The sequence below is a fragment of the Mobula hypostoma genome, chromosome 5 (genome assembly GCF_963921235.1).
Source record: "Mobula hypostoma chromosome 5, sMobHyp1.1, whole genome shotgun sequence".
Taxonomy (NCBI): domain Eukaryota; kingdom Metazoa; phylum Chordata; class Chondrichthyes; order Myliobatiformes; family Myliobatidae; genus Mobula; species Mobula hypostoma.
The window spans coordinates 31,247,483-31,271,626 of record NC_086101.1 but is presented as its reverse complement, the minus strand read 5'-3'; the positions used below and the strand labels follow the sequence as shown (position 1 = coordinate 31,271,626).

Here is a 24,144-nt window from a genome sequence, read left to right as displayed (position 1 = left end):
ATGCATGCTTAGCCCATAGCTCTAATCTCCATACACACAACCGTGTGGCTAGGCGCAGCTCAAATGGCCTCTATAAATTTGCCGATGTGTTAGCAGAATTTCAGATGGCAATGGGGAGGCTTACAGGAGCGAGTTAGATCATCTGGTTGGGTAGTGCTGCAACAACATCAGTAAGACCAAGGAATTGATGGTGTACTTTATGAAGGGGAAGTTTTGGTCACGGCCAAAATCAACTTCTGCCTAAACAAGGACCTGGACCCACTGCAATTTGTCTTCACAAAGCACTTCATCACTGTCGAAGTGAGCGCAACTGGGCGATAGTCGTTGAGGCAGTGCACACACACACACAGACGCACATGCACACACGTCTTCATCACTGCAAAGGGTGAGCAGCTTCGAGCTCCTGGGAGTCCACATCTCTGAACATCAATACTGGGCCCAACATATCGGTGCAGTTACAAAGAACGCACGACGGTGGCTACATTTCATTAGGAGTTTGAGGAGACTTGGTACGTTACCAAACACGCTCACAAATTTCTACAGATGTACTGTGGAGAGCATTCTAGCTGGCTCTATCATTCACTTCACCTGTGAGTCGGCTGGGGTGATATACTGTGTCCGGTGCTCCCGATGTGGCCTTCTATACATTGGCGAGTCCCGACGCAGGCTGGAAGACCGTTTCGCTGAACACCTACGCTCTATCCGCCAGAGAAAGCAGGATCTCCGAGTGGCCACACATTTTATTTCCAAGTCCCATTCCCATTCTGATATGTCCATCCACGGCCTCCTCTACTGTCAAGATGAAGCCACACTCAGGTTGGAGGAACAACACCTTATATTCCATCTGGGTAGCCCCCAACCTGATGGCATGAACATTGACTTCTCTAACTTCTGCTAATGCCCCACCTCCCCTTTGTACCCCATCCGTTATTTATTTATTATTATTAATTTTTTTCTCTCTCTCCTTTTTCTCCCTCTGTCCCTCTCACTATACTCCTGGGCCATCCTCTGGGCTCCCCCCCCCCCCTTTCTTTCTCCCTAGCCCTCCCATCCCATGATCCTCTCGTATCGCTTTTGCCAATCACCTGTCCAGCTCTTGGCTCCATCCCTCCCCCTCCTGTCTTCTCCTATCATTTCGGATCTCCTCCTCCCCCTCTCAAATCTCTTACTATCTCTTCCCCCAGTTAGTTCTGATGAAGGGTCTCGGCCCGAAACGTCGACTGTATCTCTTCCTATAGATGCTGCCTGGCCTGCTGCGTTCACCAGCAACTTTTATGTGCGTGGCTCTATCATTGGCTGGTTTGGAAGCCACTGCACAGGATCAGAAAACACTGCTGTAAGTTGTAAACTCGACCAGCTCCATCGTGGGCATTAGCCTCCCCAGCATCAAGGACACAGTCAAAAGGCAATGCCTCAACGGGCAGTATTCATCATTAAAATGGACCTCCATCACCTAGAACATGCAACATGACCTCTTCTCGTTGCTACCATTAAGGAGGCTGTACAGGAGCCTGAAGAGAGACACTCAACGATTCAGGAACAGCTTCTTCCCCTTTGCCATCAGACTTCTGAATATATAATGAACATGCAACTACCTCAGTATTTTTTCTTTTTTGTTCTCTTCTTGCACTACTTTTCAAATTTGTTTATATAGGTTTCTTCTCGTAATTTATATATTTTTTCACTAATATGCATTGCAATGTACTGCTGCACAAAATAAGTTTCACCACATATGCAGAGATATTAAACCCAAGTCTGATATCCCACCAGTTGGGATATTCAGGCAGCTCTGTACTAACGGTCCAGCAGGATTCAGCGAAATAGAGGCCGGAGCTGTTCCGAACGTCAGCAACCAGTACGGGACAGACCCGAACGTCAGCAACCAGTACGGGACAGACCCGAACGTCAGCAACCAGTACGGGACAGACCCGAACGTCAGCACCCAGTACGGGACAGACCCGAACGTCAGCACCCAGTACGGGACAGACCCGAACGTCAGCACCCAGTACGGGACAGACCCGAACGTCAGCACCCAGTACGGGACAGACCCGAACGTCAGCAACCAGTACGGGACAGACTCGAACGTCAGCAACCAGTACGGGACAGACCCGAACGTCAGCAACCAGTACGGGACAGACCCGAACGTCAGCAACCAGTACGGGACAGACCCGAACGTCAGCAAACAGTACGGGACAGACCCGAACGTCAGCAACCAGTACGGGACAGACCCGAACGTCAGCAACCAGTACGGGACAGACCCGAACGTCAGCAACCAGTACGGGACAGACCCGAACGTCAGCAAACAGTACGGGACAGACCCGAACGTCAGCAAACAGTACGGGACAGACCCGAACGTCAGCAAACAGTACGGGACAGACCCGAACGTCAGCAAACAGTACGGGACAGACCCAAACGTCAGCAACCAGTACGAGACAGACCCAATAACCAGCAGCCAGTACGGGACAGACCCGATAACCAGCTGATGATTTCCCTACTTCTCCCTTTCAGAAGCTGAAGTGCTAGTGAGAACCGGCAAAAGTTTTCACTGAGACCGAGTTCCTGGGGAAAGGATGGAAATGCTGAATGATTTGATAATTTTGACACTTACAGTATTGGGCCACAACGGATAAGAAAATCACCGCAGTCCAAATCCTTGTAAAGAAGAATATTCTCCAGGTTTCCGGGCTGCTGTCACATCCTGGATCTGAAAATGGATATGGTGTAGTCATTGAGTGACCTGATACAGGGCCCCCACTTCCCCTCATATCTCTATTAACAACCAGCTTTATTCACTAAATTCTAAATTTGCTGTGCACTTGTTGGCGTGGCAAGCAACTGAAAACAACAATGTTCAATAACTATATAGGAGTAAAATGCACTCAAACACCAGCTTGTATTTACAATGAAATCAGCATTATACTACAGTGCAGTGTAGTAAGTGAAGTAATAGATATAGAGGGTGGGGCGAGGGTGTAACTAGAATGATTGATCAGACTAACTGCTGCTGAAAAAAGATTTTAGGATGTAGTAACCCATCCAAAGGCACTTTACAGAACAACCTCATGTACAATCTGCACAGACAATGAGGAACTGATGTAGGATTGTTACTGTTAGTTGCTGTTAATCATCCAGTAACAAAGTAATATGCCTGCTCTACATACATAAAAGTCTAGATGCCACAGGTACAAGACATTCCTCCTTACCTGTTCTAAAGGGTCGCCCCTCAATTTTGAGGCTGTGCCCTCTAGTTCTGGATTCTGCTCCTCATCAGAAACATCCTTTCCACATCCACCCCATCTAGTCCTTTCAATATTTGATAGCTTTCAATGAGATTCCCCCCTCCGCATTCTTCTAAGTTCCAACGAGTACAGGCCCAAAGCTGCCAAACACTCCTCACATGTCCTTAATGCCCAAAATCATCCTTGTGAACCTCCTCTGGACTCCCTCCAATAACAACACATCTTTTCTGAGATATGGGGCCCTAAACTATGGACAATACTTCAACTGCGGCCTGGCAAGTGTCTTATAAAGACTCAGTGTTATCCCCCCGTTTTTATATTCTATTCTTCTTGAAATAAATGCCAACATTGCATTTGCCTTCTTTACCAGAGACTCAACCTCTAAATTAAGCTTCTGGAAGTCTTGCACAAGGACTGTTAAGTCCCTCTGCACCTCTGATGTTTGAACCTTCTCCCCATTTAAATAGTCCGCAATATTGCTCCTTTTACCAAAATACATTATCATAGATTTCCCAGCACTGTATCCCATCTGCCACTTTTTTTGCCCATTCTTCCAATTTGTCTAAGTTCTGCTGCATCGCATTGTTTCCTCAGCAGTACCAACCCCTCCACCTATCATCGTATCATCCAGAAACTTGGCAACAAAGCCATCAATTCCATTATCTAAATCACTGACAAACAATGTGAAAAGTAGTGGTCTCAATATCAATGCCCGAGGAACACCACTAGTCACCGATAGCCAGTCAGAAAAGGCCCCTTTTATTCCCACTCGCTGCCTCCTGGCTGTCAGCCATTCCGCTATCCAGGCCAGTACCTTTCCTGTAACACCATCTTGTTAAGCAGCCTCATGTGTAGCACCTTATCAAACGCTTTCCAAAAATCCAAGTAAATGACATCCACTGCCTTTCCCTTGTCCACCCTGCTTTTACTTCCTTGAAAAACTCCAATAGATTTGTCAGGCAAGATTTCCCTTTACCGAAACCATGCTGAGTTTGGCTTATTTTATCATTTAACACCCTGGGAAAGGTTTCACTGCTAATGTAATGGTCTTTCTGTAGAAGCAGTGTTTGGGTTATGGTTAGAGATAACGGGGGCTTTGGAAAGTGAGTCATTCAGTGAGTGGAGTGTGTTTCCGTGGGGTGTGCCTGACACTCAGGTGATCTGGGTCTTCTGCTCGGTGGGAGGAGGAGAGAGAAGACACCAGAAAGGAGTGGACTTGGAGTTGAGCCGGGAGTCGACGAAGCCCGTAGAAATCGAAGGAGGATTGGTGAAAGGGAAACCATGAGCTCCAACTTGTGCACATTACACTGTTCCATTAAAATGGACCTTTTTCTTTTTGTTTTTCTTTACTAACCCTTTAGTCAAATTAAGAATTATAAAGCTAAATAGTTTAATTGCATATGGTGTACTGTTTGTTATTTCATGATACTGATTTGTAACAGGGTAACAAATCACGTAGCATCCACACAAACAGGAGGTTTTGCACCTCAATTTCACACGTTTGGCGGGGCCAGAGATTGTCTTCCCCAGACTTATGCAGCCGACAGAACCTGAGGGTTACAATTAGTCTCCAAGTACCTTGAAACCTCATCCTTAATATTAAACTCCAACATTTTCCCAACCATTGACATTAGGATAACTGGCCAATAATTTCCTTTCTTTGGCCTGCCTCACTTCTTAAAGATTGAAGTGACATTTGCAACCTTGCAGTTCTCTGGAACCATGCCAGAATCAAGTGATTCTGCAAACATCATGACCACTGCATCTGTCATCTCTTCAGCAACCTCTCTCAGGACTCTGGCCCGTAGTCCATCTGGCCCAGGTGACTCATCCACCTTAAGACCTTTGCCTGGAACTTTTTCCTTTGTGATAGCAACAGCACTCTGGCTCCCTGAAACTCAAACACCTCTGGCACACCGCTAATGTCTTCCATAATGAAGACAGATACAAAGTACCCATTAAGTTAATCTGCCATTTCTTTATCCCCCATTACCTCACCAACAGTTTTCCACTGGTCCAATATCAACTCTCACCTCCCTTTTACTCTTTATGTAACTGAAAAAACTTCGGGTATTCTGCTTTATACTATTGGCTAGTCTGCCCTCATATTTCATCTTTTCCCTTCTTATTGTTATTTTTAGTTGCTTTTTGTTGGATTTTAAAAGCTTCCCAATCACTTTTGCTACCTTATTTGCCCTCTCCTTGGCTTTATACAGTCCTTAACTTCCTTTGTCAAACACAGTTGCCTATCCCTGCCATTTGAGAACTTCTTCCTCTGTGGGACATATCCATTCTGTGCCTTGTGAACTATCCCCAGAAACTTCAGCCACCTCTGCTCTGCCATCATCGCCACCCGTATCCTTCTCCAACCCACCTGGGCAAGCTCCTCTCTCATGTCTTTGTAACTCCTGTTATTCCATTGTGATACTGATACATGTGATTTATGCTTCTCCCTCTCAAATTGCAGTATGAATTCAATCATATTATGATCACTGCCTCCTAAAGGTTCCTTCACGTTAAGCTCCCTAATAAGATCTGGGTTATTACACAACACACAATCTAAGATAGCCTCTCCGCAAGAAGGTTCAAGCACCAGCTGCTCTAAAAAGCCATCTCGTAGGCATTCAACACATTCCCTCTCTTGTGATCCAACACTGAGCATCACTTGGAAGAAGCAATGAAAGCAAGGTGACTGAATCCACTCTGGGTGGGATAATTCAAGGTTCACCACCAAAACTGTCACACCTGTGTTATTAGGGCAGTAGAATTTGCAAAGATATCACAGATCTGAATTTAATCGTTGGGAGTGATCACTTCAGTGTAGATGATCAGAAGCTTGTAATGTCAGAACAGAAATGAAGAGCTCTTAGCAAACTCACTGTTTCCATAAATCACAAAGAACGCGATTGAGGCGATGACCACAACGATGTATAAAATCCAGTCCCATGCCCCTGACAAGTATAGATGGTGTGATGGTTAGAGATTGTTTCATTGATCAGATTGGAAATTTCAATAATTTAATGATCTGCTCCTTACCGAGAAATTGTTGGAGATATTTAATAGATGGGCAACTTAACTTCCGAATAATGAATGGTAGAATCAAAGCCAGAAGCTGCGCAGACATGGTGCATAGAACCAACACTGATATAAAGGCAACACCTGCAGCAAAGTGAAAAACAAAATCAGTTCACACAGTATTTCAAAGGAAATTAGATTAGATTATGTGGATACGCAGTCCTCTTTTATTGTCATTTAGTAATGCATGCATTAAGAAATGATATAATGTTCCTCCAGAACGATATCACAGAAACATAAGACAAATCAAGACTGAAAAACTGACAAAAACCACATAATTATAACATATAGTTACAACAGTGCAAAGCAATACCGTAATTTGATAAAGAACAGACCATGGGCACCGTAAAAAAAAAAGTCTCAAAGTCTCTCGAAAGTCCCATCATCTCACGCAGACAGTAGAAGGAAGAAAGAAAAAAAACTCTCCCTGCTATGAGCTTCCAGCGCCGCAAACTTGCCGATGCAGCACCCTGGAAGCACCCGACAACAGCCGACTCTCGAGTCTGTCCAAAAACTTTGAGCCTCCAACCAGCCCTCCGACACTGAGCACCGAGCACCATCTCTGCCGAGTGCTTTGACCCTGGCCCTGGCAACAGGCAATAGGCAAAGCCGTGGATTTGGGGCCTTCCCCTCCGGAGATTCTCAATTGCACAGTAGCAGCGGCAGCGAAGCAGGCATTTCAGAAGTTTCTCCAGATGTTCCTCCGTGCTTCTCACGTCTGTCTCCATCAAATCGGGATTGTCACAGTCCCTACTTAACAAATATGATATCATTTTGGAGCGGCCATGGGCGCTGCGTCGCGCCGCGTCGCCATCTTCTCCTCCCCTCCCCCAAAAGTTCAAAGTAAATTTATTATTAAAGTACATGTCACCACACACGACCGTGAGATTTATTTTCTTGTGGCGATTCACAGTAAATACAAAGGCACATAACAGAATCAATGAAAATCTGCACACCACGACAGACAACCAAAGTGTAAATGCAAAACTAGAAAAAAATAATAAATAAATAAGCAATAAATATCAAGAACACGAATTGTAGAGTCCTTGAAAGTGAGTTCATAGGCTGTGGAATCAGTAGGTAGGGTGATTGACCCTTTGGTTTAAGAGCGTGATAGTTGAAGGGAAATAACTGTTCCTGAAGCTGGTGGTGTGGGACCAGAGGCTCCCGTACCTCCTTCCTGATGGCAGCAGTGAGAAGACAGCATAACCAATATGGTGGGGATCCTTGCTGATAGATGCTGCTTTCCTGAAACAGCACTCAAACCAATAAGATGCAGTAATCCCAGTCCTCAGCATTATGATTTCTGCATTGGTTTTAGGTATGTGAATGACCATGTCTGGGCTGCATTTATTTCCCATCAGATTCCTTCTTCATCCCTTCATCCCATGGCCAAGTCATTACTCTCCCATTCTGAGTGTGTCAGCACATTGATGCCAACAATGCAATGTTCTCACTTTTGGGCCCAGAACTGCTCCCAACTCCAATGAAGTCTAACCAGGATATTGCTTGGCTGCAGCATAACTTCTACCCTCCTATACTCCAGTGTTCTGGGTTTGAAGACCACCATTCCAGTACCCAATTTTCTCTATTTGTGACATTTTAATGATCCATGAATACAGATTCCAGGAATATTAAGCCTCCAACTGCTTCTAACTATTCAACTTATTTTTAAAATAGTTTCTAACTATTCAACTTCTTTTTAAAATAGTTTTTAAATTTTCTTTTTTTTTTGAAGTCCAAGCCAAATTGCAGTGAAACCCTCTGGTCAGTTTCATCTGTGTGCTCGATCTATTAGTCACTGGGAGTTATTGTTGCAGTTCACAGTTCAAAATGACACCCATCTCTGCATCAGTGGTCAGCACGGTGATGAGCTTGTACCTACCACACTTCATCCAGCACTGAAACCTGGGGACTAGTTACACCCCAACACAGATCTGTGCAGAACACCGTTAGTCACATCCTAAGAGACAAGAGATGGCAGATGCTGGAATCTGGAACAACTAACTATCTGCTGGGGAGAACTCAGCGGAATGAGCAGCATCTTCTTTGGTAAGGAATTAGCCATGTCCCAAGTGCGGTGCAAGATTTCGATCCAAAACAACAACCCCTCCCCCTCCCACACACATCCCATAGACACTGCTCGACTCACTGAGCTCATCCAGCAGATCATCTGTGCATTAGTCACATCCTAGAACCACAGCTCCTGCAGGTTATCCCCACACTTTGCATCCCACCACTAAACCAATTATCTAACCCGGGCTAGAACACACCTTCAGTTCCGTGAGCTTCAACTTAAACTTCTTCAAATGCCTTCTGCCACCCAGTCTGACCTCACAAAACTAATCTATACTGGGCCAAACCACGCTGGTTGTGACCAACAGCTTTGAACTGAATCACTGATGTTCAGCTATTAAAGTTTAATCCTTCAGCAGGTTTCCCTAACACCACCCACCCCACTCCACTCCCGACAAGGGCTGTGGGGCTGAGGACTGCAGGTGCTGGTGTTCCAGGTAAAGCAGCTCACAATGTACTGAGATACTCATTCCATTCCAGTTACCCTGCTGAGTGCAGAAGTGATCATTATTTTCCAAGTAAATAATATCTGTGCACCTACCTTTAACCATAATCCAGTATATGAAAGCAATGAAGATAATGAGAAGAAGCAGAACATCAGTAAGATTCAAGAACAGCAAACATTTTCTGCTCATCAGGGCTACAGAGGAACAAATCGAGAACATTCAATATGTGAAAGGCAGAAAAATGGTTCCACACAGGAATCAGCAAGATCTCACAGCCAACAGCAACAACGTGAGGGGCTGGTGGGGGGGGGGGGGGGCGGGGGGGTGGGGAGAAGAGACAGAAAAGAGGAGAGGGGAGTTCAGGGAGGGGCAAAACACAACAGAGGGAAACACCTTACATTTTAGTATCTTGTGTAATCTCATTATCAAGTAGCAGTCACTAGTGACACAGTCTTGTCACTAGTGACAATAACCAACCCCGGCTGTACCACTAAAGTTTCAATGTCTGATCCTGAAGCCTCTTCTGATGCTGAGGGTTGCAACATCATTGAACCCAGATGCTCACAGGCACTGGGCAGTGTTGTGGTCCTGCATGCAAACTGTTACTCCTGTTACAAGAACTGCCCAAATGAAGGGACAGAATATAGAAAGAGTAAAGGCTGTCCAGGGAGCCTAATGATACCTGGTGAACCAGATCCTAGGAATTCACCACCACTACATCCAGGGGACACCTCTTCTTCTCTTAATTCATTCAGGCGTTGCTAGTGGGGCCAACATTTACGATTCTCTTTCTATTCTGCAAGAATGTAGTGGCGAGCTGCCTTCTTGATTTGCTCCTCACCCATACTCCAATCTTCAATCCTACTCCTGGAAAAGTTTCTTCCTCAAATCCCTTCCCATGACATTTTGAAATTCATATCCACGTATCCATGCTTCAGAAGCTACTCAGTCAGGTGTTAGATCACATCCTCTTCAATATCGCTGAATCCTTTGCTCCCACTGCATCATCACTCTCACCTTGGTAGGAGAAAAGGGCAGAATAAAAGATGCTGGTGCTCAGAGGGACCCAAATGCCCTTGTGCACAGATGACCGGAAATTAAGTTACAGGTGTGGACATTGATTAGGAAGGAAATCAACATGCTGCCCTGTAAGGAAAGAGTTATATTCAATTCCTCCTCAGTATGCGCCAAGATGTGTAACAAAATAGAAACTTATATGAGAAAATGGAGGGAGTTAGTCCTGAACGTGTATGCTTTGAGAAAGCACAAGGGAACTAGTCTCAGCAATGTTTTGGAAATTTATTGTGAGTACTAGTCTACAGCTTTCCGAGTAGAAAATGGGGGGGGAAAAGTTTGTATGGGAAAGTATTAAGAGTAAAAGATCTTGAAATGGTATAAAAAGGGACAGTTTCTTTAGGCAAAAGGGAACCTTCTCTTAGGCTGGGCAGTGACTGGTGGTAAGAGCTGGAGACAGAGGCACAAGGACATCAAGATGGGTGAGGGGTGACTGGAAAAGGCAGGTGGATATTTGTGGTCCCTTGCGTAAATTGGCTTGGTGATTATGTACATTGTCTCTTACTATATTCATTAACTGTTTTTCTCTCTGTATTTATCCCTAATCAAGTCTAATAAAGCAATTTCTTCCAACTTTTAACACATGTACAGATCTGGTTTCCTCCACTCAGGAACGGGTAGATGTGGGATAAGAGGAAGAGAGTTCAGGTTCAGCATTTAAAGATTAATCCTATAAACCTCCATGGCAGAAAAGGAGAGCAGGAGATCCTTATGAAACATTCAGTGGGGCTTGCTTATCATGAAGTGGAGTTGATGGCAATCCTGTCTGGGATAACTTCAACGAGGAATGACAGGCTCAGAATAAGGTCTCAGCCATTCAGGACAGATGGGGGGGGGGAGGCGGGTGGAAAAACAGGTTTGGTAACCTTTGCGATTCTCCAAAGGGCTGTGGAGATTCTGTCACCAACTACCTTTAGGGCAAAGATTGATTTAGAGGTTAACACAATGCAGTGATATGGGTTGGGGCTGGTAACTGAGAGAGGTAAATGTTCAGACAAAGGCTGAATGGCTACCTCCTGCTTCTGATATTCTTGGGTTCCTACTCCCTCTCCATGGTTTACCCTCCATCTCAGCCATTTCATGTCTAATGGACTGAGTGTGAACACTGGCTTAAGTGACCATCACAAGGTCCGCCTGCGCTGAACTAATCATCACTACGTCCTGTGTTGCCAGCAAACTGTTTGTTCAAAGATTATGCAGAGGTGCAATGATAACCCCAATTCACTGATGTCTCCATCATTCACCCAGAGATCTCCCTGCAAAGTACACTGAACCCATGGATGGCTCTGACTGAGACTGTTCATCTGTCCTGTGACTATTCTCTTCCCTTCATCCACTGGACTAAACTCCGAAATGTCCCTTGCTGCCCTGGAGTTGGAATTACATCTCTTCCCAGATTCCATCAGCTTATCTTTAAAAACCCACGCCCTATTCACTTGACGCTATTCATTAGCAACTTCCCTTCCAGAGCCCAATGTTAACTGAGTGTTTATATTTAAATATAATTCATACAGTGATGGATACCTTTACCCAATTCCTTTTTCCAGCAGCAAAGAAGCACTGGCACGATACGATACAGCGAAACCCCGAGCTCTATGATAAACAGGACCACAATTGCGATGTTCTCGGGGAGAAAGCCTGCATATGAAAATAAATTGAAAGAATCTATCAGCGCACCAGAGAAATGACCATGAAAGCTATCAACTCCTGCAATACAAATGCCTTACAGACAGCAGTGGGAAATGAACCTGGGTCACTGGCATTGTGATAGCATTACACTAAACTCTACAGTACTGTGACACCCCAAATGCTGGATTAGCGTAAAATTGTTATTTTTCTTGTAGATTAACTTTGCTGTGTTTGCTTCTAATTTTATATAATCACCTACATGTAATTAGTCAGTAAGTTTTCTAATAGCTTAGCTAATTGAATATTTTCTAGAAACCAGTTTTACTGCAGCAACTGCATCACACCACTTAATAATTAACCTACAAAATAGCCAGAATTATCACTGAAATGTTGTTATTTCTAGTTGGAGTACGAGACGACCATGAGTATGTTTATTAGTATCCAACAGTTCGATGACTATGCCAAAGTAAGAGAAGTGGAAGGATGCGGAAGAATCACAGAGGAAGGGGAAAGATTTTTGCATGCATTACTTAACAAGAGGCAAGACCATTCTCCTTATTTTCATAATTGTCAAAGAAGGAACTAGCCCTTATTTCAAAACACCATCCAAAGTCCTATGTAAAGCATAGACCTGACTCTACTATTTCTTGCTTTGTTTTTCTGAAGATAAATTACACTACTACAGGTCCGGTCTTGTTCAAAGTAAATTAATAACCCAAGTACATATATGTCACCATATACAACTCAGATTCATTTTCTTGCAGGCATAGTAAACACAAGAAACATAATGGAATCAATGAAAGTCTGCAGCCAACAGGACGACTTGCCCTACCAAGAAAGTGAAGAAATGCAGGACTGAAGACAGAACATGAAGATCTGAAAGGAGACGAGTGATTTCGCACCAACTGCCTAAACTGGAAAATAGTTCGAAATGGTCTAAAGAGGTTTCACATTCTAAAGTTGGAGGTTCAAAACTTTGGGCCAAGCTTCAGCAAGCGCATGAACAACATATACAGCCTGTGTCTACATTTACACGGAGCGCTGCCCCAGGAAAGCAGCATCCATCATCATCATCTGTTAGTCTTGCGAGACCATGGATCTGCACCTGGAAAGTCTTCACTCTCCAGGGCGCAGGCCTGGGCAAGGCTGTATGGAAGACCAGCAGTTGCCCATGCTGCAAGTCTCCCCTCTCCATGACACCAATGTTGTCCAAGGGAAGGGCATTAGGACCCATACAGCTTGGCACCAGTGTCGTTGCAGAGCAACGTGTGGTTAAGTGCCTTGCTCAAGGACACAACACATTGCCTCTGCTGGGGCTCAAATTCACAACCTTCAGGTCACTAGTCCAATGCTTTAACCACTTGGCCCCCACTATCCAGGCCATGCTCCCCTCTCACCACTACCATTGGGCAGGAGGTACAAGAGCTTTAGGTTGACCACACAACCATAAGTCTCCCTTGAACCAACATGGATAACTCCACTCTCCACTACTCTGAACTGATTCCACAACATACAGACTCATTTTCAAGGACTCCACAACTCACGTTCTGAATATTATGTATTTCTTTTACTTGCACAATGTGTCTTTTACACATTGGCTGTTTGTCAGAGTCATACATACAAAATACTGGAGAAACTCAGGTCAGCAGAATAAACAGTCGATATTCTGGGCTGAGATCCTTCAGCAGGACTGAAGAGGACGGGGAAGAAGCCAGAGTAAGTGTGGGGGAGGGGAAGGAGTACAAGCTGGAAGGTGAAGTCAGGTGGGTGGGAGATGAAGTGAGAGGCCCTGAGGTTAAAGGAGGAAAAGGTAGAGGGCTGAAGGAAGGATGTGAAAGGAGCGAATGATCGGCCAAAGGGAGAAAGGGAAGGAGGAGCAGCACTGGGGAAGGTTATAGGCAAGTGAGGAAAGGAGAAGAGGCAAGATGGGAACAAGTGGGGAAAGGAAGAAGAGGTAAGAGGGAGTGGGGAAAACTACCAGAAGTTAGAACAATTGATTTTCATGTCATCAGGTAGGAGGCTACCCAGACAGGATAGGAGGTGATGCTCCTCCAATCTGAGAGTGGCCTTGCCGTGGCAGTAGAAGAGGGTATGAACTGACATCTTGAAATGGGAGTAGGGACTGGAATTCAGATGGTTAGCCACTGGGAAGTATTGCTTGTTGCAGATGGAGTGAAGGTGCTCGATAAAGTGGTCCCCTAATCTACACTGGGTCTCATCAATGTAGAGGAGGTCGCATCGGGAGCACTGAATAGAGTAGACAACCCCAATAGATTCAGAGGTGAAGTGCTGCCTCACCTGGAGGGATTGTTTGAGGTTCTGAATGTATGTAAGGGAGGAAGTGAATGGGCAACAGTAGCACTACTTCCACTTTCGGTAGGGAGGGAGATTAGTGGGGAGGTACTAATAGACAAGATAATCATGGAGAGAGTGATCCCTGCAGAAAGCAGAGAGCAGTGGGAGGGTTTAGGCATAAAGATGTATTTGGTGGCGGGATCCTATTGAAGATGGCAGAAGTTGCAGAGAACTGTGTGCTGGATGCGAAGGCTCTTGGGATGGTAGGCATGGACAAGAACTCCCAGCTCTATCCCTGTTCGTGTGGCAGGAGATGGGGTAAGTGCAGATGTCCGGAAATGGAGGAGATGCAGGTGAGGGCAGCGTGAATGGTAGAGGAAGGGAAACCATGTTCTTTGCAGACGGAGGGCATCTCTGATGTTCTGGAGATGAAAGCCTCACCCTGAGAACAGATTTGAAATGAAAGCCTCACCCTGAGAACAGATTTGAAATGAAAGCCTCACCCTGAGAACAGATTTGAGATGAAAGCCTCACCTTGAGAACAGATTTGGAATGAAAGCCTCACCCTGAGAACAGATTTGAAATGAAAGCCTCACCCTGAGAACAGATTTGGAGGAGACGAAAGAACTGAGAAAAGGAAATGGCAATTTTAACAGATGACAAGGTGGGAAGAAGTATAGTCAAGATAGCTGTAAGAGTAGACAAGTTTATAAAAGATATTGGTAGACAGTTCATCCCCAGAGATTCAGAAAAGGGAGAAAAGTGTCAGAAATAGACTAAGTGCATTTAAGACAGGGTTGTTCTCCTTGGAAGAATAGAGGACATCAGATGGATAATAGTGTTTAAAAACAGAAGGGTATGGATAGATTAGATAGGTAGGGTAAAAACAAGATGACATAGGATGGAGATGGTTGGAAGAATCTAACTGATTAGGGTCTGAACTGCTTTGCTAAGGGGTCATAATGGAGAAGGATTTAATTTTAGTGTTCAAGGGGTCTGGATAAGTATCTCAAAGAAAAGGATTTGTATGGCAAGGGGTTGTCATTAAACTGAAAAGAGAGGGAAAAAGATTTATGAGGCTGTTACTGGGACTGGAGAGGCTAGATACATTAGGCATCTTTCTCCTGGAAGATGCGGGCAGCGTTGGAGACATTTATAAAATAATGAGGTACATCAATAAGGTCACAGCAGGTAGGGGAGCCTGAAACTGAGCGTTTAGACTTGGTGGGCTCAGTGATCTCCATCTGAACTGTAATCCTGAAAACCCCAAATCTGTGTTGCTGCTGTTGTGCTGATTTGCTCAAGTTGCATTCAACATTACATCAACTGCAAGCGATAACAGAAATATACCCAGATTGTTATCCGTAAAGCAAACTCACCAGGAACAGTTAGGGTGTAATTTGCCCTCACAGAGTTGACGAGATTGGTTGCCACACAGGTGAAGATTCCACAGTCACGTTTTGAAGCAATAAGAGTTCTGTTCCCGTCCATTAGCTGGTGACGCTCCAAGATTTCCCCTCCATTGTACTGCCACTGATACTTAAGTGGATCTCCGCTGACGTTACAGGTGAGTTGGATGGTGGAACTGAGGGAGCTGAAGTTGTCCAATATCATAGCGTCAGACAGCTCTTCTAAAGAGGAAAATAAGATTAGTGAACTACAGTTACTTAGATTAGATTATGAGGACACTCAGTCCTCATTTATTGTCATTTAGAAATGCATGCATTAAAAAATGATACAATGTTCCTCCAGAAAGATATCACAGAAACACAGGACTAACCAAGACTAACTGACAAAACCACATAATTATAACATATAGTTACAACAGTGCAAAGCAATAACGTAATTTGATAAACAGCAGACCATGGGCACAGTAAAAAAAAAGTCTCAAGTCCCGATAGCTCCATCATCTCACGCAGACGGAAGCGCCGCAAACTTGCTTGGAGCATTGGAGCACCCGACCACAGCCGACTCCGAGTCCGTCTGAAAACTTCAAGCCTCCGACCAGCCCTCCGACGCCGAGCACCGAGCGGCATTTCTGCCGAGCACTTTGATCCCGCCCCGGCCGCTGAGCAACAAGCAAAGCCGATGACTCGGGGCCTTCCCCTCTGGGAGATTTCAGATCACACAGTAGCAGCGGCATTTCAGAAGTTTCACCAGATGTTCCTCCGTGCTCTCACATCTGTCTCCATCAAATCAGGATTGTGCACGGCATCCTACTTGACAAGTAACAGATATCATTCACCGAAGTGACTGCTGCGAGCTGCGTCGCGTCGCCATTTTCTCCTTCCAAGTCTTGTGACAAAACTTTACTTGGTGCTTTGTATCAAATATGCAGGAAAAAATGAGCTGCCTTTATGCAACATGGTTGTATGTGCTACAATTTACACACGAGCAGCGCATTTTTAAAGTCAATTTATTTTGTAATTTCTCTTCAGCTGCAACAAAGAGGAAGGAAGCGGGTGAACAGGTAACAGGGCACTGGGAGGGAAACACAGGAGAGACAGGAGTGTCCCAGTCTTTTTCTGCAACTGTCTGTAAAGCGTTTGTGTTCTCCCTCTGACCACATGGATTTCCTCTGGGTGCTCTGGTTTCCTCCCACATTCCAATGACATAAGGGTTATGGTTAGAGAGATGTGGTCATGTTATGTTGCCAAAACCATGACAACTCTTATGTCAATGACCAACACATCCTCGGACTGTGTTCCTCATTGACACAAATGACTCATTTTAACCATATGCTTTGATGTACGTATGACAAATAGAGCTAATATTTAAATCAATGAAACGTAGCAGGTTAATGGTGGTCAAATTGGCCACTACATTGCTCCTTGTACACAGTGCCTAGAAAAAGTATTCAGCCCCCTTGGTAGTTTTCATGTATTATTGTTGTACAACATTGAATCACAGTGGATTTAATTTGTTTTTTTTTGACACTGATCAACAGAAAACGACTCGTGTCAAAGTGAAAACAAATCTCTACAAAGTGATCTAAATTAATTACAAATATAAAACACACAATAATTGACTGCGCAGGTATTCACCCCCTTTAATATGACACACCAAATCATCACTGGCTAGCCATTTGGTTTTAGAAATCACTTCATTAGTTAAACAGAGGTCACTGTGTGCAGTCAGGGTGTTTCAACTGATTGTAGTAAAAATACAGTTGTATCTGGAAGGTCCAACTGCTGGTGAATCAGCTCTGGGAGGAGCTACAAGCTTCAGTGGCTGAGATGGGAGAGACTGAGCATACAACAACTGTTGCCCGGGTGCTTCACCAGTCACAGCTTTATGGGAGAATGGCAAAGACAAGCCATTGCTGAAAAAAAACTCACGTGAAATCTCGGCTAGAGTTTACCCGAGAGCATGTGGAGACTCTGAAGTCAGCTGTTAGAAGGTTCTATGGTTTGATGAAACCAAAATTGAGCTTTTTGGCCATCAGACTAAACACTGTTTGGTGCAAGGCAAACACCACACATCATCAAAAACACGCCATCCTTCCGTGAAGCATGATGGTGGCTGCATCGTGCTGTGGGGATTCTTCACTGCAACAGGCTCTTGAAGACTTGTGAAAGTAGAGGTTAAAATGAATGCAGCAAAATACAGGGAAATCCTGGAGAAAAACCTGATGCAGTCTCCAAGAGAACTGCAACTTGGGAGAAGATTTGTTTTCCAGCAAGTCAATGAACCCAAGAATAAAGCCAAAGCTACACAGGCTTACATGGCCTAAAAACGACAAAGTTATCGCCCTGGAGTGGCCAAGTCAGAGGCCAGACCTCCATACAACTGAGAATTCTTGGCTGGACTTGAAAAGGGCTGTTCACTCACGATCCCCATGCAATCTCACAGAGCTTGAACAGTTTTGTGAAGAGGAATGGGGAAAAACTGCAGTGTCCAAATGTGCAAAGCGGATAGAGACCTATATACAGATTCAAGGCTGTAATTGCTGCCAAAGGTGCATCTACTAAATACTGATTTGAAAGGGCAATCAATTACTTTTTGTTTTATATCTGTAATTAGTTTAGATCACTCTGTAGAGATCCATTTTTACTTTGACACACGTATATTTTTCGTTGATCAGTGTCAAAAAAAAGACAAATTAAATCCTCTGTGATTCAATGTGGTAAAACAATAAAACATGAAAACTTCTGGGGGGCGGGGTGAATACTTTTTATAGAGACTGTAGGTGACTGGTAAAACCTATAAGGAGCTGATGCAAATGTGGAGAGGGTAAACTGGGATTAGTAAAATGTGATTAGTGCAGGATTAATGTAGACGGGTGTAGACACTGTTGGCCAAATGAATTGTTCCTGTGCTTGATGACGATATGTGAATGACAGTGGACCTAAAGGTCTGGTTCACAAAGGTCCAGAGCTTTCTTGGGATTGGCAAGGCAAGTTTGTCATTTCGCTATATATATATATATATATATATGAATGAATGAAGTATATAATCATATAATGTATATAAAAACAAGACAACATTTCTCCGAACCAGGATGTAAAGCATACAACACACATAGCACACAATAACTTATAAAAACAAGGATAACATTTTTAAATATTTTAAAGGGAACAGCCCTTTTCAAGTCCAGCCAAGATACAATATTTAAAACATTAAATATTGTAAGGTATGGAACAGATTAACCAGTGGCATTTTGAATACAATGTGGCAGGGAGTTCAGAAACCTAATGGCCTAGGGGAAGAAAGTATTTCATCCTATCCATTCATGCTTTTATGCATCGTAGTCTCCTGCGTGATGGTAGAAAGTCAAAGACGATGCTGGATGAATGCGGGGGGTGGGGGGGATTCCTCAATAATACTAAGAGCACTCCTGATAAATGACCCTGATGGCTGGTAGGGAGACCCTCATGATCCTCTCAGCTGTTCTCACTGTACTTTGTAGGGACTTCTGGTCTGATGCTCGACTGCTCCCATACCAAATGGAGATGCAACTTGTCAAGACACTCTCAAATGTGCTCCTGTAAAACAGAGTTAGATAGGGAGGAGGTGGGGGGAGGAGGGAGAACCTGGCTTGCCTCAATCTTCTTAGGAAGTAGAGATGCTGCTGTGCCTTATTGCTCAGGGAGGTGATATTAAGGGACCAGGTGAGGTCATCCTTGATGTGAACTCCCAGGAATTTGGTGCACTTAACTCTCCCTACATGGGGAGTGATGTATTCACAGAGGGGGATGGTTTGTCTGCATCTTTCTGAAGTCCACAAGATTTCCTTGGTCTTCTCCATGATCTTCTTACACCAATGCACCAGCCACTCCACTTCCTCTCTATACTCCTAGTCATCGTTCCCGATAGGCCAACCACTGTTGTGTCATCTGCAAACTCGACGACGCGGTTTGAACTGGATCTCGCAATCACTCTGCATCAGCAGCGTGAACGGTATTAGGCTGGGCACACAGCCCCGGGGAGCGGCAATGCTCAGCATAACGAGATGAGAAATGTTGCTGCTAGTGACTGTACCCCTGTGGCTTCCGGTTCTCAAACCTGCTGCCAGTGCAAGCTGGATTTCCTCTCTCAACTCCCGATAGCACTCAGAATTCTGAAAACTTCTACCAGCTTCCTGATTTGCCTAGCCCGACTGAAATGTTGGATACTTCCTCAAATTCCACTAAATCCTCCTAAAGACCAGGTATCTTCCGAGATGCAATGCCAAGGACACTTCAATTTCCTTGCCCCTGTTTTCTGTTAACACACTTTCCCGGCTGCCCCCCACACCCCACCTCATCACCTTGAGCTGACTCAAAGCTTCAACACAGCCCCTGAACAGGAGGTTGTCAGTGTTTGTCAACGTCATAGAGCATGGAAACAGGCCCGTTAACTCAACTCCTCCATGCCGACCATGATGTCTAACCACGCTAGTCTAACTTCCTGCATCTGGCCCACATACCTTTTAATACAAGTACCTGTACAAATGTCAATTAATCGCTGTAATTGTACTTGCCCGGAAAGCTTCCTCCGAATGCTCATTCCTCATATGCAAAATAGTTTTCAGAGTTCTCTGGGTCTTCATTCCTCCCTCTCTTTCTGGAGCATCCTCCAGACCCAAACACCAATCTTAATGCCGTTCATCTTCCCCACAGGCAACTTACTAATGTCCTAGTCTCTGCCTCAGCAATAAGGGTCACGAAAAGTAGAACACATTGCTGATCTCACAAGTATATTGTCACAGACATACTTCAGAGTGGGGTGGGGGAGAATGGAATGGGACTGAGGCTCAGCAGAGACTGCAATAATCCTACTGTTTCATTTGCACACCTTTCTCCCCTCACCATCCATCCTCCCTCCAATTGAATTCCGCAGTTTTCCCATCAGTCCACACTACCGCTTCACCCCCCTCCCCCAAAATTCAACCCTCAGGTCAGACAACAGTTCTTCATCTCGCACCTCACCAGTCCAGGGATAGACGCCGGACCATTTCGCCGTGCAGGCTTCCCTGTGGGCTGCCAGATGTATCATAGCCACCTTGGCTGAATGAACAGCTACATTCAACTTCCGTATTTTGGTCTTTAGGTCCGATATCCCACTTACCCTCAAACAGAAACAATGGCAGGCAATTTGATGAGTATTTCACATATAGCATCACAAATAAGCAAGATAACTCACCGTAAACGTGCAAAACTACTTCTTTCTTCTTTTCTCCCTGTACATATACGATGTAAATTCCTTCATCACGGCGTTCCAGTGGATTTATCGTCAGCGCGCCATTAGAAATATTGAACTGTAAACGGTGTTCGAACTGTTCACTTGGAAACATGGAAGGTCTACTAGGGACGTGATCTAAAATAACCAGAGATTTGGTGCTATTCCAATTTTTCCACTCCCAAACAACTTCTTCCTTGCTGTGATTGACTGTAAATTTGGGATCCAGTAACATCGAAGAGCCAAAGCTGCCAGTCGCTACTTCCCTTCCACCTGATTTGGATAAGAAATATAATCAATTATGCTGCATTAACAAGAAAAATATTTAGATAATGCACAAGTGGCCTAACCTCAGCAAATGAGTGCATTTTACACAAGCAGGTATTATGGGACTGCTCACTGGGCTTTAGGATCAGATACATGGGTCTAGAGTCACAGAGCACTACAGTAGAGACTACAGTACAGTAGGTCCAGGTGACTAACGTATCTTTAGGTCTTTCAGCTTTTTGAGCACCTTCTCTCTTGTAATAGTAACTGCACCCATTTCTCTTCCTTCACACAACCTCAGGCATACTGCTACTGTCTTCCACAATGAAGACTGATGCAAAATACTCATTTATTTCATCTGTCATCTCCTTGTCCCCTGTTATTACTTCTCCAGCCTCATTTTCTAGTGGTTCTATATCCACTCTCAGCTCTCTTTTTTTTTTACATACTGAAAAAGCTTTTACTATCTATCCACTTTGATATTGTTTGCTAGCTTGCTTTCATATTTCATCTTTTCCTTCCTAATAATTCTTTTATAGTTACCCTCTGTAGGGTTTTAAAACCTTCCCAGTCCTTTGCCTTCCTGATAATTTTTGCTTTGTTGTAAGCCCTCTCTTTTGCTTTTACATTAGTTTTGACTTCCTTTTTCAGCCATGGTTGTACTATTTGCCATTTGAGTATTTTTTTTTTGTTTTTGGAATACATCTACCCTGTACCTTCCTCATTTTTCCCAGAAAATCATGCCATTGCTGCTCTGTTCATCCCTGCCAGCATCTCCTTCCAATTTACTTTGGCCAACTCCTCTCTCATACCACTGTAATTCCCTTTACTCCAGTGAAATACTGCTACTTTAATTTCTCCCTATCAAATTTCAAGTTGAACTCAATCATTGTGATCACTGCCTCCTAAGAGTTCTTTTACCTGTAGCTCCCTAATCAACTCTGGTTCATTACATAACCACCCAAACCAGTATAGCCAATCCCCTAGTAGGCTCAACGAAAAACTGCTCTAAAAAGCCATCTTTATACTTTACTGTCGCCAAACAATTGATACTAGAACATACAATCATCACAGCGATATTTGATTCTGCGCTTCCTGCTCCCTGGATTACAAATATTAAATATTAAAAATAGTACAAATTAGTAAATATTAAAAATTTAAATTATAAGTCATAAATAGAAAATAGAAAAAAGGAAAGTAAGGTAGTGCAAAAAAAACCGAGAGGCAGGTCCGGATATTTGGAGGGTACGGCCCAGATCCTTTCAGCAGTCTTATCACAGTTGGAAAGAAGCTGTTCCCGAATCTGACCGTACGAGTCTTCAAGCTCCTGAGCTTTCTCCCAGAGGGAAGAGGGCCGAAAAGTGTGTTGGCTGGGTGGGTCGTGTCCTTGATTATCCTGGCAGCACTGCTCCGACAGCGTGCGGTGTAAAGTGAGTCCAAGGACGGGAGATTGGTTTGTGTGATGTGATGCGCCGTGTTCACGATCTTCTGCAGCTTCTTCCAATCCTGGACAGGACAACTTCCATACCAGGTTGTGATGCACCCCAGAAGAATGCTCTCTACAGTGCATCTATAAAAATTAGTAGGAGTTTTAGGGGACAGGCCAAATTTCTTTAGTTTTCTCAGGAAGTAAAGGTGCTGGTGGGCCTTCTTGGCAGTGAACTCTGCTTGGTTGGACCAAGTCAGGTCACTTGTGATATTGACCCCAAGGAACTTAAAACTTTTGACATCTTGTAGGCATTCAACCAACTCACACTCTTGAGCTCCATTACCAACCTGATTTTTGCAATTGACATGCATGTTGAAACTTCCCATGACTATCATAACATTGCCCTTTTGACACACCTTTTCTATTTCCCATCGTAATCTATGGTCCACATCCCAGCTACTGTTGGGAGACCTGTATTTAACTGCCAGAGACTTTTACTTTTACTCTTGCAGTTTCTTAACTCAACCCACAAGGATTCAACATCTTCTGTTCCTATGTCACATCTTTCTACCGATTTGATACCATTCTTTACCAGAAGAGCCATGACACCCACTCTCCCTACCTTCCTATCCCTCCGATACAATGTGTAACCTTGGACTTTCGGCTTCCAACTACAACCATCCTTCAGCCATGATTCAGTGATGTCCACAACATCATACCTGACAATCTGTAATAGCGCAACACGATCATCCAGCTTATTTCTTATGCTCCGTGCATTGAGATATAACACTTTATGAGTACCGTGTTTGCTACCCTTTTTGATTCTGCATGCCTAATGCACTGATATTCACCCTGCTGGCTGCAACTTTGTCCCATCATCTGCCTGCCCTTCCTGACAGTATGGCTGCTCGCTATCTTTGCTTTTTTACCATCCGTCCTACCCCGAGTCCCTTCACTCTGGTTCCCACCCCTTGCCAAATTCGTTTAAACCCTCCCCAACAGCTCTAACAAACCTGCCCGCAGGCATATTGGTCCCCCATCGGGTTTCAGATGACAGCCTTGGTATTCATGTGATCCCAAAACTAGGTAAGCATTAAACTGCATTTGCAGGAGCTATCCCTTCCAGTACGACTGCACATCTACAGTCCAATCCAAGCAGGATCTACTTCCGTCATATCCACCCCTTCACAGTCAGGCTAATGGCTGCCAAAGTATCAACTCCATTTTCCATTCCAGTTGTGAAGTGACCCAGTAACTGGCATTGAAACAATCAGGTACACAGGAGTATGGAACTGATGTGACCGTGCTGGAAGGGGCGTAGAACGGACTCACCAGGACGTTGCTTAAAATGGAGCAGTTCCGCTATGCAGAGAGTGGAGAAGCTACGTCTGTTTTCTCTAGAGTGGAGGCTATGAAGGGACATGCTTGAGGTATATAAAATTGAGGGGTATAGACAGAGTAAACTGCAGGAACCTTTCCCTTATTCAAGAGGTAGATAAATTGTGCTGTAGGTTTTCTGTTTCTAAAATGAGAAGATACAGATTTTGGATAATGTGGAAAAGATCTAAAGGGAATATGAGGCAGCTTTCTTCACCAGGGTGTGGTAGTATTTGGAATACACTTCCCGAGGGTAAGTGAAGCTGGGTCACTGGCAGCATTCAAACGTTGGATTATCTGTCCTTCTCACCACTGTGGTAAAGCAGCAGGCATACTCAAAAACCCAACCACACCTTGTAAATACAAGAGAAGATCTCCAGATGCTGGAAATCCAAGCAACACACACAAAATGCTGGGGGAACTCAGCAGATCAGGCAGCATCTATGGAAAAAAAAAGTACAATGTACAGGAGAGAGAGAGAGAGAAAAACACAAGGTGATAGGTGAAACTGGGAAGGGGGAAGGGATGAAGTAAAGAGCTGGGAAGTTGATTGGTGAAAGAGTTACAGGGTTGAAGA

General features: G+C 44.3%; 1 protein-coding gene across 3 annotated transcripts in view; it reads right to left on the bottom strand.

Moving 5' to 3' along the window:
• The window catches only part of LOC134346727 (uncharacterized), a 51,545-nt gene that overhangs the window by 5,993 nt on the left and 21,408 nt on the right, over window positions 1–24,144 (bottom strand). For all 3 annotated transcript variants that reach the window (XM_063048292.1, XM_063048293.1, XM_063048290.1), the window contains 7 exons: window positions 20,459–20,767; window positions 15,214–15,465; window positions 11,435–11,548; window positions 8,932–9,030; window positions 6,276–6,398; window positions 6,119–6,190; window positions 2,609–2,704 (listed from right to left, as the gene is read on the bottom strand). In XM_063048292.1, coding sequence (XP_062904362.1) covers window positions 2,609–2,704; window positions 6,119–6,190; window positions 6,276–6,398; window positions 8,932–9,030; window positions 11,435–11,548; window positions 15,214–15,465; window positions 20,459–20,767 — 1,065 coding nt within the window. The remainder of the gene's footprint in view (window positions 1–2,608; window positions 2,705–6,118; window positions 6,191–6,275; window positions 6,399–8,931; window positions 9,031–11,434; window positions 11,549–15,213; window positions 15,466–20,458; window positions 20,768–24,144) is intronic.